The sequence below is a fragment of the Poeciliopsis prolifica genome, unplaced genomic scaffold, assembly GCF_027474105.1.
Source record: "Poeciliopsis prolifica strain line A6 unplaced genomic scaffold, Auburn_PproV2 SCAFFOLD050, whole genome shotgun sequence".
Taxonomy (NCBI): domain Eukaryota; kingdom Metazoa; phylum Chordata; class Actinopteri; order Cyprinodontiformes; family Poeciliidae; genus Poeciliopsis; species Poeciliopsis prolifica.
In genome coordinates this window covers 2,551,117-2,567,063 of record NW_026562425.1, presented here as the reverse complement: position 1 = coordinate 2,567,063, position 15,947 = coordinate 2,551,117, and the positions used below count along the sequence as shown (strand labels likewise).

General features: G+C 36.7%; 1 protein-coding gene across 4 annotated transcripts in view; it reads right to left on the bottom strand.

Annotated features, from left to right (window-relative positions):
* Nucleotides 1-981: 981 nt before the first annotated feature.
* Nucleotides 982-15,947, bottom strand: part of LOC129378105 (netrin-G1-like) — a 60,128-nt gene continuing 45,162 nt past the window's right edge. For 2 of the 4 annotated variants that reach the window (XM_055058400.1, XM_055058399.1), the window contains exons 5-7: nucleotides 12,346-12,372; nucleotides 10,018-10,062; nucleotides 982-3,714 (exon numbers count right to left, since the gene is read on the bottom strand). In XM_055058400.1, the coding sequence (XP_054914375.1) occupies nucleotides 3,476-3,714; nucleotides 10,018-10,062; nucleotides 12,346-12,372 (311 nt within the window). In that variant the 3' untranslated portion in view covers nucleotides 982-3,475. Of the gene's footprint in view, nucleotides 3,715-10,017; nucleotides 10,063-11,452; nucleotides 11,525-12,345; nucleotides 12,373-15,947 lie in introns of those variants that run through there. The other 2 variants (XM_055058401.1, XM_055058403.1) reach the window with 2 other exon arrangements.

The following is a 15,947-nucleotide window of genomic DNA, read 5'->3' as shown; positions in this document are numbered from 1 at the left end:
ACTCGGAATGTAACCCCTGGAAAAAAGCCTCTTGCTGCATCTGCAAAACCAGAACAAATTTATCAAGCAAAAGAAATATATTCAGCATTCTTTTCAGAAAAAATATAAAAGTATTAAAGCAACAGCGCACATATTTCATCTATATTTTCATAAAGATAGTAACATCATATATTAATGTTTTCTTAATGAAAATAACTGTGGCACCTTCATAAATTCCCCTTGCCTTTTTCACATCTTGAGACAGCGTAACAAGAAACTTTATTGTATTTTGTTGGGATTTAACAGAACAACACAAGAGTGTTTAACGCTAAAGTGTAAGGATGGATGGGTTCGTATTTATTTTAAAACTAAAAGTGTGAGAAATGCAGTATGGATGCTCAATCAGCTCCCAAGCGATTTAGATCCAGAAATGAATGGAGAACATCTGCAAACACATCAGACAGGGTTGGACAGCCTATTTCCCTTAATAGGCTTAATAAGAAATAACATTTCTTAATAAGAATAAACATCACCTTAAACCTGCTTTCTGCATTCATCCAGGGTTTTTTATGCATGGCGTTCAGATTCATTTGATGATGTGAAATATTAAGGTGTGACCTCAAAGCAAATATGAAATAAATTTGTCAAGTGGGAAATAGGTTTTATAGCAACGCATGAACAATTCATCTACCACTTTTGCAGCTGGTAAAATGCAATGTTGTTGCAGGTCACTGCTTGCAACCATAATAATAAAAAAATCTTAAAAATATTTGCACTATATAAAACAAAGTCCTTCAAAATGCTGCAGCAGCTTGTCCACTTATTGATTTTTTTTTTTTTTTTGCAGTCGACTTGTAGAACATCTTTTGCTTTTTGTGATTGTCAACAAAAATATTGACTTCCAAATATGGTTAAAAGTTAAGCATTGTTAGGAGTTTTTTCTAATTTAACTTCTCACTTTACAACAATCCTTAAAAAAAACCCTTAAAAATCACACAAATATAGATGTTGAGCATTTATTTATTTTTTTAAATAAAATGACAAACACATATTTATTACTTGTGTTATCCTTTGTAGATGTATGTGCATGACCAGCACTTGGTTAACTCTTCCAAAAAAAAAAATGTAATATTTTCTTAAAAAATAACATCCATCCCTTTGTAAGTGGTTTTATACAGTGGATTAATCCATGACAAACAGAATTTCCTAATCTCCAGAGTCTCATTCACAAAAAGGCTACTGCTTTCTATCAGAGACAGTGACGTTTAATGAGAGGCACTTACATTAAACTCTAGCACAATTAGGCGTTTCATGACAACCTCAGGAGTAAAATTAATCCCTCGAATAAAATTGGTCTCGGTTCTCAATATGTCACCCCGTGGGACGCAACTTCATTTCTATTCATTGACCCTCCACGAATTAGAGCTCATTTCCTGAGAGCACGGCTTTGCGGCGGCTCCCGCAGCAGGATGCATGGCTTTCATCTGCAGGAGCGCAGGAAAAAAACTTCCCTTATTCTCATTTGATTCGAGGATTAGATCTGATTACAGATTTGAGCTGGACAACCTCTGCAACGGTCACACAATCTTCTTTTCTCCTCTTGTTAAATTTATATGAAATTGACGGGATTTCAATCCAAGATTCCTTCATAAGCACAACAGGGATGTGTTACAGAGGAGCCCGCTTTTCATCAGCAACTGATGCTTCGTGGAATAGTCAATGATCAAAACGAAAAGCTTTTAAAATGGCATTCAGTATTTGTAATTTGTCTGCATTTATCAGTGGACAGTAAACAATTTTCTTGTTCATATTTTGTCTCAAAAGTCAAATTTCTGCCTAATAAAATTACTGCTTTTCAACAACAATACAAAAACATGTTTTTTCTTTTGCGCTTTGGTGGAAGTGTATTTTGTGGGCGTGTATGTAAACATATTCTGACAGCAGCTCAGGCAACGAGAGCCATGTGTCCCACAAGCAACAACATCAAAAATAATAATAATAATAATAATAATAATAATAATAATAATAGCTTCAACACAACCAATTTCCTTAGTCACTCTTAGCCCACCTCTACTGAAGGACAGGTCAGCAGCAGTAGAAAACAAGTAATACATCTTTTTTTTTGTTTGTTTTGCATAATCATGAAAATATCTGTTTTATAGAAAATTAAATACACTTACAGTATTTTACAACTTTTTTCGGATATAGGTGAGCTCAAGCAATACTACAAGGCTTTTGAAAACAAAAAGATACTAAACTGGAAATTGTAGGGAGGGATTGGTAGTAATACATGTGCAGCTTTCGGCAAAACAACAGACACCCTGCAGCAGCAAAGTAAAATCACTAGGGTCACTAAAGCACAGGAAGGGCTGGGGGCCTGAAGGTTCTGGGTGGGGAGAAATGTAAGTATGAAAATGGGAGGCAGTGAAGCAAGACGTCATAAAGTGATAGTTTAGATTTTTTTTTTTTTTTTGGGTGAGTCAATGTGAAGACATTACCAGTAAAAGCTTCTGTTCTTGCAGTAGTCAGATTGTCATGTCACCACTATTGTTGTCAGAAAAGTGAAGAACTACTTAGACCAATGAAAGGCTAACAGATAGTTAGCATGGCCATCCATTTTGGCTTTTTCTTTTTTTCATCAAAACAACTCCAGTTAATAACACTTATAATTCTGGAATAAAATTGTGACTCATACTGGTATCATTTGTGAATAATTGCATCAAACAAACAGGATGTCTGGGTTTTAATATTGTTAGCAAATGTGACCCGATTTCAGATGTTTAGTATCACTAGCAGAACAATGTTTGTGGTACTACCGAAAAAATTAAGTGGCTGTCTACAATTTCAGATTGCCTGATCATCATCATCTCACCAGTCTGGGTAAAAACATGAAACTAGACAAGAGTTTGAGCAATAATTTAGATTTTTTTCTCAGGCTGTCATTCACTGCCTTAGTTTTCTGTCTGGTTAACTTTTAGCCTTCAACAGTGACAGGTTAGGGTACTACTACTTAAAATAACTGTAAATAACTTAAAAAATATCCAAACTACCTTTTTAAGAGATCTTGCTTCACTATATTTTCTCATAATACTTTAGATGATACCTAGGAATCTTGTGTCTTGTTTTTGTACAGTTTGTCACCAGAAACCGACTTGCGTTGTCTGAGCAGAGAATCTTCTCTCTATGATGGGGTACTAGAGAAAGACATTTTCACAAAGCGAGGGCACCGACAGTCTTTTCACGTGAGGTTACAAAACAGTGTCTTTTTTCCACTGTGCTTTCCAGAATTCTTTTTGTCATTAAACCTGCTGCACTACTTTCTTCTTCTCCCACCGACTTGGTCTTGGCCATACAAAAAAACGTTGCTTATACTGAGCACATTGTCCACACATTCTTTGTTTTTTTTTTGTTTTTTTTCAGTGTTCATAAGATTGAGAGTTCGTTCTCAGCATTTGTGGTCTTAGGGTTTTATTTGGAGGATTTTGGTTCAAGCCTCTCAGCAAAGAGAAACAACTGAAAGCAGGATCATTACAAGGGGAAAGAACAGCCGATGCTTTATGGGGTGATGATGGAGTGCTGCCCGTCCAGATAGCTGGTCATCACACTTTCCGGGACCCTGGCATCTAGCTCTCTCACACAGGACACCCGTGAAGCCGGGGGCACAGTGACACCGTTGGTGGTGGTGGCATGTGCCGCCGTTCTGACAGCGTAGCATCGCATTGTCACACACCCGAGCTGTAGAGACAAAGCAGAAAGGGCAGGAGAGGTAGACAGGAAGGCGTGATTAATAGATCACTCAGTGAAAGGGGCAGAACAGAACATCAACAAGCAGGTTCATAGGGCACAAGCTGCCTCTTCCTGTCCTGTCTGCGTAGCTAGGAGTCCTTACTGAGTAGCAGGCAAGTCAGGAAGGGCCAAGTACAGCAAGCAGTCTTGGAAAAGACAGAACAATCAGCTGCATGAGAAAATATTTGCACTAAACAGCTGTTGTTCGTAGAAGAATGCTAGCAGCAAACATCTTTCAAAAACAGTTTCATTGCCTAATACAGCAAATACTCTCCTAGAAATGAACAGGCACTTTCCAAGAACTTTTGTGGAACTTTGCAGATGCTTTGGTGGACTTTTTTGTGAAACCTTCAAGCTAGTTCTCAAAAATCACCAAATGATGCCAGGAACTTACCAGGTACTTTCCTGGAACTCACTGCACACCTTTCAGGAAGTAACATCTAAATAATTTGCAATTTCTAAGGAAGTGTCGTATAAGTCTTTAAGAAAATTCTAGCAAAATACTTAGTATGTTTCTGTAAAGTTCACAAATAGTACCTGATATATTTAAAAAATGTTCCAGGAAAGATCCTGGTTAACTTTAGAAGAGTTCAGATAAATTAATCGATAAGCTCCAGGCTGTACCTGGAATATTTGTGGAATATGGAGTAATATGGAGTTAAACACCAGTGAATCAGAGGAAGTAGGGCAGGTTCACAAATCTGCTGCACTGTACAATATCTAAAATAACAATATTGTGAATACTGAATTTAAGCATCAGTCACAGCACGTCCCAGTCCATATATTTTTTGTTGAATGTCAGTTTCTCCTAGTAATCTTGAATGTATCATTTAAATTCAACAGCCTGGCCGCGGCTTTGTGTTGGCTTTGAATTGTTAAAAATCCCTTCTGCTTTTGAGTTATGTGAAATGACATCTACAAAGTGAATTGATTTATTTTTCTACTGTTGGAAGGAGGGTCAAAATTGTTGGCAGAACATTATGAAGATGGTTTTCTGTAGGTATGGGATAACAACTAACAAAATACCACAGCCTTTATAGTTGCTGTTATTTTCATTTTGTAGTCAAGCTTTCAACAAAAAAAAAAAAACACATTGTTGAAAAAGGTTCCATTCCCAGAGATGGATTGCCTTAGCACCCATCGAATCTTTATTTATTTGAATATAGAGTGATGAGGATTACGAAAGATGATGTTCATGTTTCTTTCTTTTTTTTCACACAAAACCTCACAACTCAATTATCTCAGGAAGCCTTTCCACTGGCAGAGGTGAAATCCAGGAAGAGGTAATGTTTGCACAAAGATTTCAGTGTAATTGGATATCTCCTCCTGCATAAATAGCAATCACATTTTTGGTTTTCAGTAGTGCGGCTCATGCATCAGAAGAAAAAAAAAAAAAGAACAAACAATAATTTTTCATACCAAAACTGATTAAAAACGCATTGGGGTTTCGTCTAACTCAAAATCATTAACTAAGACTTTGCTTGTGTTGTTTGCGTGAATGGAAATTCCACCTGTGGATCCAGGTTTCTACCTTCAGTCTGGCATTTTGTTATGTGCAATGATGGATGATTGTTCTGTTTTTTTCTGTGTATTGAATTTTTATTTACAAAGGAACCGCACGGGCAAACTTTGCATTATTTCCAGTCTGTCTTACTTAAAATGCACAAAAGTGCTCTGTGACAGATTCTTTTTAGCACCATCCATAAACAGTGGTGCAAAATAATGTGGTTGCCAAAACACATTAAACCAGAAACTGAGGCAGATATGTTGGACAGATCTAAACTATTTAATACCAAATTGTAAATCCTAAATAAGATGATAAAACATGTTATTTAAATAATATAATTCAACATTTGTGGCCCAGTCAGCACATTAACATTGTTGCCTATGGGTGAATGATGCCCTTTGTGTCCTCTGGTTGTGCCTCAGGACTCTGGTTTCCCTCAAAGCTGCCTGAAGAAGCTTGTATTGTAGAAGTCTGTGTTAGCCATTTGGCTGGTTCTGTGTTAGGGGATGTAGAGAAATGGGAAAAAAAATAAAGTATATTGATGTTAGAAAGTGTCACGCAGAAAATGATGTCAATATCAAGAGTTAAAATGTGAGAACAAATACATATAACTGATCGATAAGGTCACAGATGAATGAAAGGATAGAATCCTCTTCTGCAAATCAGAAGAAAAAAAATCCTGTGTGAAGTCAGATGTTATTTAACTTCCTTAAAATTAAACTGACTATTTTTTCAGGGCTTTTTTATGATTATAATAATTTAGAAATGGTCTGATTGCCTAAAAATCTAATTCCAGAGTGCCTAAAAGTGAATGTGCTGTCTTTTTGATGCCTCCCAGATGCCTCCCAGAAGAACTTCCTGAAACCTTGAAATGACTATTTGATATGTTCAACTTTAGTGATAATTTTAAATCTGATGTATATATATTTTTCTACAAGACATCCTCTTCATGGAAACAACTGGAAACAAGTATTCATGTAATGACAACATTTCAGATATGCCCTAATTTACAGCACAACAAAACTAGGCTTTTCGATACTCAATAGACAAATATTGCATATTACGTTAATTACAATCAGTATAGAATAGGTGAATAATTTTTTAAAAAATTGTTTTCATGACATCATTTACTCCTGAACTCGTGCTGGCAGCAGGGGAAGACAGCACCATGCAGCACACCCTCTGCAGACATATGTGTGCCGCACACCTCTGTCAGATGTGTGACATTTTAACAGTGTAACTGTTGTGACAGATCTGTCCTCAGGCCTCTGTGGTACATGAAGCAAGAGGGAGAAAAAATCTCTACAGCAGAGCCGCAACAGTGACACGAAGGACAAACATCTGACGCAATTGCAGGGTGTGTGTTTTAAATGTCATTGCATCTTTTGCGCTCGGGTGTTTCTCTTTCATGCAAAATGTTCGGAGCCAATTAGAACATCATTCACTCATTAATAACCCAAATAAGTAAAGTTTGTGCATTGGGATGACAGGAAATGTTTTAAATTCAACTGATTTTCTAATCTTCTCATCTTTCTGAGGTCTTGATGTCCTCTGATACTCTGCAACTCAAGTCAGAGAGATACAGTGTACCACAGTATGATAAGAGGCTGGGAGTCACAAATCAATGCACTCAGTCATATCTCCTGCAACTCTTCCTTTTGCAAAAGATGCCGATCCTTTGTGACCAAGGAAGTTATGTTGGCTACATGTGGCAAGCCAAGTTAAGTGTTTAATTTCAAAGCAACAAAACCAATATCGTAAGAATCGAGTCTAATTCGTAAAATTTGAAAAGGATAATTAAAGACAGCCAAGACCCCACAGAGACAGCAGCACCTCTATTTAATTACATGTAAAAGGCAAAGTTAAATCATATCTACGTTGATGCATTTAATCATTTTAAAAGGCGTTTATAACTACAGATTCACCAGTGTAATTAACCATAACTAGAGATATTTCTCAGACACAGGATCTGTTAATTATATGCTTGGAGCAAGAATAGTGTTGTTTCAATTACACGCGGTCAATATCTTTTGCCATGATGTCGGTGTAAGCTGAAACGTCGCCTTCAGACTTGCCTCCTCTTATTATATTAGCATACAGGCTTCATCATTAGTCAGTGATTTAAGACTCTGAAGTTCAATAAGCACTGCCAGTGTTATGATACACCACTTGACTGTGGAGGAGATATAAAATATCATCTCTAAAGACCAAACAGCAAATGCTTTCCATTTTTACGGGAGCGTTGCACTGGCTAATGCATTTTAATTTGAAAGTGTGGAAAAGTAAAATTGACAACTTCATTTATAAGCAATGAAAAAGCCTGAAATAATACAATTTTGTTTTAAGAAAGGGATAAATGAATACATCTAGTATAAAATTCTATGTTTTTGGGTAATTTCTATCTTGGATTTAAAGTGAAATTTACAAAAATGGTTCTAAATGGCCAGATTAATTTAAGACCAGGGATCTTATGCTTGATTGGCATTGTCCAAGCAAAAATAACAATCACAAATCCATATCTTGGAAGCACATTTAGTCTTGTGTTTTGGATTTTATTCATGGTGTTTATTAGTAACAAAAAGGACATTAAATAACTCCAAACTTTACATATTTTTGTGTTCATTACTTTGTGTTGTTCTGTCAGATGAAATGTTAAAAAATTCTTTACATTTGTTTAAAAAGTGTCTTTCTTTATAGCATGTCACAATCACAGCTGAAAGAAAGAAATTTGGAATTTGTCCAATCAGGTTTCCACAGATTTTTATTTCTGAACTAGAAGACTCGGGCTCACAGACCTGAAGCATCGCAGCCGACTAGATTAACAAGCCAACTAAAGCCAACTGAACACTTCACACCCACGACGGCGACAGGTTAAAGCGTAAACAAACTGACCTGTGGATATTAGAATCTGCAAGAATAGAAAATATTGTACGAATTCTGTCCCAGACTCCATCAAATGAAAGGGATGCCATAGTAGGTAATAGGTACAGCTTATGACTGTTTTTTGTAATTTCTTTCCATTCAAGGTTGTTTGTGACTTTTGTAGGCAGTTTTAATATTAGTGTTATTCTAAAAATGCGTTTCAAGTTGCAGGATAGTGGCTCTCGAGAACGGAAGTCAGACAGGCGTGGCGCGGTGCATCTCCAGCTTCAAAAGGTAAACGCACTTTGAAGCTCACCAAAGCTGACCCTGGATTTCCTCGCACTATTAGCCTAGTTTGTGTCACAATCTCTTCAACTTTAAATTTAGTTTGATATTTTTAGTCTGCTTGTGGTAGTTCCAGTGCACACCTGTGTTTTTCATCCCGGCTTACACTTTTCTCTGTACCTCGCGTCTGTTCTGCATGTGTTTATTCTGCTGTATGGGATTCAGAAATCAAAGTAATCATGTCTCTCCCATCGTTGTCTCAGCTTTTAGCTCCTAAACACCATTAAATAACAGTTTATGATTACAGTCCAGTAAAAATAGCTCTCATGGATCCCAAACTGCTGGAAACCAGTAGAGGTATGTTATTTAAACAAAAATTGACTGTATATTGTGATGGACATAATTGATGATTCTTTAAATTGGAGCACCTTTGTCATGGTTTAACAAAGCAAATAAGCAGGTTCATATTCAGTTTTTTTGTATCTCTAAATACAAAAAGGAAGCTAATATAAATCAGAATGAAGAGACTTTGGTTCATAAGACTGCAGGTTTTTATCTTCACACTTATTTAAATAGATCTATGTGGGCTTGCTGGGCTTTTGTTTGATAAGTCCATTTTGAAATCACATGCACAGAAATCCACATACTCTTCAGAACTGTTTATAATTCATGAACATGTGCTAATTTGCTTGGTTTAATGAATCTGGCTCATATTTAATTTAAAGAACTCTTCTGTAGCACAAATAAAACGATTAGCTGTTCTGCTTTCATTTGAAATTCAAATATACCAGCTTTGACCACAGAAATGTTGTTCATTGTGAAATTTTCAGTGCATAAGTGATTGCCTCATCAGTTTGTTTTAAAAAAGTATGCACAGAAAACTTACTGTGCCTGACAGAAAGTTCATTTCGATGAAATATATGCCCAGACACCTTTTGTTGAAACAACAGATTTAGAGAAAAGAGGGAAATTTTGGGGTCCTGTCAACAGAACATTGCATTATCTACAAAAGCGAGATTAAAAAAAAAAACCCTTCCTTTATTTTGGGAAATTCTTAAAGTCTTACTTTAATTTTTCTCCCTTCTCCTGGTTGTGAGAGCAGTGGTGCAGATGCGACTTAAGACTCACTACACAGGATATCTGGGCATGCGGATTAGCTGGAGATAGCTGGAGATCAATCTACATAAACCTCCCTGAAGCCTCTTTTCTCCTTCCTTCTCCTTCTCTGCGATTCCTTTTTTTTTTAATACTTCCTTTTTCTACCTTAAGAAGAAGGCAGAAAGGGTGCATCCCCAGAGAGCATTCTGGGTAATTAAAAAGAGGGCATGATCAAAGAGGTTAGAAGGCTGTGGACTCGGTGATCCTGAGGCACGCGGCCCATTCCCTGCAGTGTTCTCACAACAAAAAAGGTCTGCCTTGTAAGGACCAGCGTGTGTCTGTGGCGGCAGAATGAAAGACAGCTTTGGTCAAAACAGACTACTGATTTCTGTAATTTCCATACCAACACAAAGGCTTTTTTTCTTTTTTTTTTTTTAAGCAGTCAATTCAGTCCGTGAGTTGGTAATGTCATGCTGAAGTTACAAAACCTATGATCCTACCTTGGTTACGATTTGCAACACCGAGAGATGAAGCATTTGCTCGATCTGCGTGGAAATGGAGAGGGTATTTATTACATCAATTGTCATATAGTTCAACTTTCTATGCTTTGAAAGCGCAGGGGAGGGGGAGATGGCATGCATTGTCCAGTTTTTTTTTTTTTTTTGCAGTATTCTACATCTCATCTGTTTTATATCAGTTATTTGAAAGCTTTCAGCAGGACATTGGGGGTAATAAATGAGTTAATGCACAGACAGAGTAGCGTGCATGCAGCCAAAGTGAATTTTCCACAACAGAAAGGCAGGGAGGTCTATGCATGAAAATGGCTGTTGTTATTCAGCATGTGGAGTCACCTTCAGGCATCAACATGCGTAGGGATGCGCGGCTGGAGCCACGTCTTCATAAAGAATGGCTTTTTCTTTGCTTTTGCTTTGGGCACATATTTGTGTGCGTGTGAGTGTGTTTGAGAAAATATTCAGGAGTGTAAAGCAGATATCTTTCTTTGTTGTGCTAATGCAGGGGCAAATGCAACATTAAAAAGAAAAGCTAATTAGTAAACAATGTACATTTCAATATAACTCGAACACACTTTTTGGCTGTTTTTATAAAAACTAAAGTAGATGTAACATCCATGTAGCAGGACTCTCTTAAAGTATGTACACTGTTTTCATCCCCATTTGGCACATTGATTACTATATTTATATTTTAAATAACAGACCAACACAAAGTAATCCATTAAAGTTTGTGACATGCATTTGTATTCATCCCCACAGATTGCCGAACAAACTTTCCCTGCAATAAAAGCTGCATGTTTTATGGGCTTGTTCTTTACAAAATGAAGGCATTATCTGCAAAAGAGCTGTAACTCTGTAAGATTTGCTACTGAGTCTCAGAAGACAGCAGTTCTCAGGTTGCCATAGATTCTTAATTAGATGTTGGCCTGCGCTGTGATTGGGTCGTTCTAAGGCATGAACATGCATATGAACAATTCTATTGTATCTCTGGCTTTATGTTCAATCATTCTTCTGCTGGAAGGTAAACTTTCTCTTTAGTCTCAAGGATTTTTTTTTTTTTTACATTCTGTAACTGTTTTTGTCCAGAAGTGCCCTGCTCTAAAAAAACTCTCACCAGCTTTCATGAAGAAAGAAATCAAGAAAAGCATCCCGATGGAATGATGATACCAACTTCTCAGTGGGGGTAGTGCATGCAGGGGGTTGGTTTCACAGCTCATATAGCATTTTCTTTTTCCATGGGTGCAGAAAATTTCAATTTGATATCTACTTACGTCAGAACTTAAAAGTGGCTGCTGTGTTCTCTGCATGGCTTTGGAGTCATTGTTTTTAAACAAGACTTTTTGTGACTTCTTTCAATAACCGCTTTCTTGATGACAGTCTTGCATAAATCTGCATAGTGCAAAATGAATAATTCTAAGACTCTCCCACCTGAGCTGTTGGTCTCTGCAGCTCCTCCAGAGTTACCATGAATTTCTTGGCTGCTTGCCAGTTCTATCTGGTTGAATACAAATGCACATACCAATCAAACTTATTATATTTGATTTATTTCTGGTTTATTTTTTTAAGCAAGAAATAATTTACCCTCTGCTTCACTGTTATTGTAGATGCTACTTTATTGATTGAGTATAAATAAAGTCTGATTAAAATACATACGGGTTTGTGGTCGTAAGTAGACAAAATCTCAAAAAGTTCAAATGACATGGATACTTTTTAAGGCACTGAAAAAGTCATGCTGATGATTTAGACCTAAAACCCTCTTTTCATTTATTTTATTAAGAAAGCTACAAATATATATAAAAAATTTTTATATGTCATCTGTTAATGCACTGTTTTCAGGCTTCATCATGTGTGTTATTGTGTGTAAAATTGTCCTGCTTTAATTTTCAAGAGGCTCAAAATGCAAAATTTTAAGAATAAGAAGGCCTGTTCACAGGAATGACCATTTTATATTATATGAAAAATATATCAGCTCTAAGGCAAATATCTCCTTTATGAAACGTTTCTTTGGGGGTTTTTTTTAGAAATCATTCCGGGGTTAAGTGCATGTCATTCTCTTCATGAGATGCACAAAACAATTTATTTTTTTCCCCTCCATGCATTGGTCCATTTTCATTGATTAACTGGAATATAAAATGTGCTGCTCTACAAGAATGTCTGGTGTAAATGGATTTTTCTGACAGTGTAAAACATGCTGATCACTGCTACACATGTGCCACAGTTTCTCACACAAACATCATCAGTTCAAGAAGAGTTAGTCATGACTGGGGGAGGAAACCCATTAGTCAGCATGCCAATTAAAAAGCTCAAACAACTTACGCACTGGTCCATGATTGTTGGGAATGCCTGCGGAAAGAAAGGAGGGGGGGAAATAAGTGTTTCATTCAAGTGTCAGCTTGTTTAACTTTATGTTTAATACATTAGTCATAGAATTGCAATACAAAGCATTTTGATGGTGGCGTTTTTTTTTTGCTCTGCGAAGCCCAAAGACACAACACTTATCCATTTGGCTTCTGCTGTGTCTGCTGATTACCAGCAGTTCGAGAACCTTCTCCAAACTCCACCTTTTGCTGATGATAATTATGGGTCAGCCAGAGACAAAATGTCAAAGAATTCAAAGGCTCAATATAAAAAAATAGAAATCTCTTCACCAGCATTTTTATGCATGCTTGGAAAAGTTCCTGGAGCATCTCTGCAGCATCTGTTTGCTCCATATGTTTTATCAGTATCTGGCTGTGGCTTTACCATCTTTGCATTGCATAACAATCATCAGTGAGTGATTCCCAGCCTACAATTAATTAAGTTTCTGATCTCTTTCATTTTGCGTTCTGCCATAATTTTGGGGGGTTTATGTTGTTTGTTTCCCATTGATCAATTCATTACCCCTCTGCGACGATTGCAACAACTGCTGGCAGGAGCAAACCAACACTGCAACCACAAACGGCCAGAATTTAAAGTCCAATTTGCAAGCCACTGAGCGAGGCCCAACGACAAAATAGTACTTCTCTGTTTAGAAATAGAGGGCAAACAATGTTGACCTTTGGAGGTGTTTTTATGATTTGATCAAACTCCTGCCTCAAACCCCTCTTAACCTCTGAACTTGCTTGGCAAAACAAGATGAGTTGACGCTGCTGGCAAAGTGGACTGTCAACAAAATTCTTGGAGTGATTCTTCTTTTGCAAAGGCAACACATTTATTTTCTTTCCTTCAGGGTTTCTGCAAGTTTAAATGTAAAAAACAAACAAAAAAAAACAACACTTTTTGTGATTAAGTTTAAGACCAATAAGTTCTAAGACAAATGAACCTAAGTGTTCACTCGATAACTTATGCTGAACCATTTTAAGTAAGTGCTACTTCACAAAAAGCCTTATTGCAACATACAGTATGCTTCATAAGTTATTGATGTGTTTTAGTCTATTATTTTGCATCTGCAAGATGTTTTGTCTACCCTATGAAATCTCAAGAAATACATTGAAGTTTGGGGATAAAAAGATAAAAGGTAAAAGGATATGAGAACTTTTGCAAGTCGCTGTACAACTAAGTGAGAAGGAGATGATGTTAAAGGAAAAAATGGCAGTATTTGATTTTAACTGCCAAAAAATACACTTTCAAGCCACCTTTTAGTAGCAGGAGCATTTTACGATGATTGTCTTTTTTTGGCAGATACTGATTTCTGCTGCTTTTTTTTCTGTTTGTTTTCTGTGTAGTTCTGGCCTGGTGATTGCAATTTTGACCTATTCCTTTTTATTGCAGGGAATAATAGAGGAAAAGTGTGCAGGAGCTTTTTTGAAAGGAGTAATAAGTTTGAATCTATCAGATGCTGAAGTAATTACAACATTATCCCCACTGATAGATCAAGCATAAATGTCCCTGACCTTCACTTGACTTTTATTAAACTAAACTAAACTAACAGGGCATAAACATAAATGAAGTCGATTGATATTTTGACAGATTACAAACGATGGTGAATTTTAGTTCTGATGGATTTAATGAATTGCTTATTCAGTATTTGAGCAGCTGATCACTGATCAGAACTGATCATGAAAAAATGTGTTCGATTCTGATCTCTAACCGATTGATACAAGCATCTTGAATTATGGGATTTTTTCTCAAGCAAATAAAACAGATGGAATAAAAAATATAGCTTTAGATCTATCATTTACATACATTTCAGTATTATCTTAAGGGATTAAAGCAAAAATAATAAAAGTTTAAACTTTTTTTTTTTTACAACCCTACTGATCCCATTAACCTTGAATTTCAGGCTTTTTTAGTCATGTTCTGATGCTGAAGGCTACGATTTTTTGGGGGGTTGTAACTCATTTTATACCAGAGTTCCATGTACAGGGATATAAATATGTAATAGACCCAGAGATTAATGACTGCCATGATAAAAGAGGAAGAGTTGCTGACAGATGAAACCTATTAAACCATAATTACGTGTTGCATGTTCAACATATTTATCCTGATATGAGCAGCTGTATGTTTCTTTTTTTTTTTTTCATACAAAGCACTCTATGTAATAGATGAAGGGATGTTAAGTCTCTGAATCTGTTCTCAAGAGAAATAAGAATAATTCAAGACAAAATTTCCTCATTCAACACCTGGGGGACCAATATTGTTGCGTCACATCCATGTACAATATTATTGCATTTTATGCCACAGCCAAACAAGCGCTAATATTGCTTTTGATATGGCTAGACCTCGGTTTCATCAGTTCAGGGCAGATGTGTCCTGGTGGTGGATTTTTTCCTTTTCGTTTTTTTTTATTTTTTTTTTAATAATGGCTTGTCAATCTGACAGCAAGCTCCACATTGGAGGGAGGCAAATAAGACAGAGGAGGTACAGGGGTAAATCCAGCAATCTCTCCTCAGAGTTTAGCGTTTCTCGTAAACAGACTCCAGCACACAGTCAGATGTGAGCACACTCAAAGGTCTGTGCACAAACATGCAAATGATTCATGACGCACATATCTATACAAATCACTAGATAATTATCCAATTAATCAACATCAGATTAAAAACAATGAGAGCAGTGTTTCAGTAGGGGATCAATAGTAATATTATTTCCCCTTCAAACCTAATCAGAATTCAAGTCAGACAGTCAAAATGAGCAACTGAAAAACCTGCTATAAATCCTGGAGGACTGCTGCTGTGAGATTTGTAGACTGCAAGTCTGGAAAAAAAAGGGCCAAATCTGGGGCTAGAGGGCTAGATCTTCCACCATCTGGCCACGCCTGGCCATCTAATGCCGCAACCCTACATAGCTGTGTTAGATTTATTGAGGCAATGAGCTTCCCTGCCCCCTGGCATGGGATTTGATAAATGTGACTCAACTCCTGTCCAAGATTATAATGGGGATAATGCAAAAGAGCACCTTCTGCCTCATAGATACCTTGCAAACTCTTGTACCTTAAGCTTGGGTTGCAAGACCTTTCTATTCAATTGATTAAAGAAAGCTGTTGACCAGTGATGGAAAATCCAAAAAGGCGACACAAATATGTTGGACGACTTTCATAAGAGGATTGTAATCCATCATATTTAACATTACCTGGAAACTAGCAATTGTGACCTACTTGATATTGCGCTTGCTTTTCTAAATTAACTAGCAACACTCACGGTGACCACACATTAATTCTGGTTAAATCTTTAATTCTTTACTCAAGAAACAGCAGACCTGATTTAAATTGCTTAGTTACTGTGAGAAACAAGGTTTTCGAATAAAGTGAATTGTTTCTTGGCTTGGCTTTTTCAGAGGCTTAATATGACACCGACTGATACCTCTAAAAAAATAATTTAAATGAACACTTACTTACTGTATGTGGACATGCCATATGCTTTTTGAGTAAATAACAATAAAGCTGTTTGGCTGCAGCTTTATTGTAGCTAATAAAGCTGGAAGTTTAGAATAGTCAATGCACG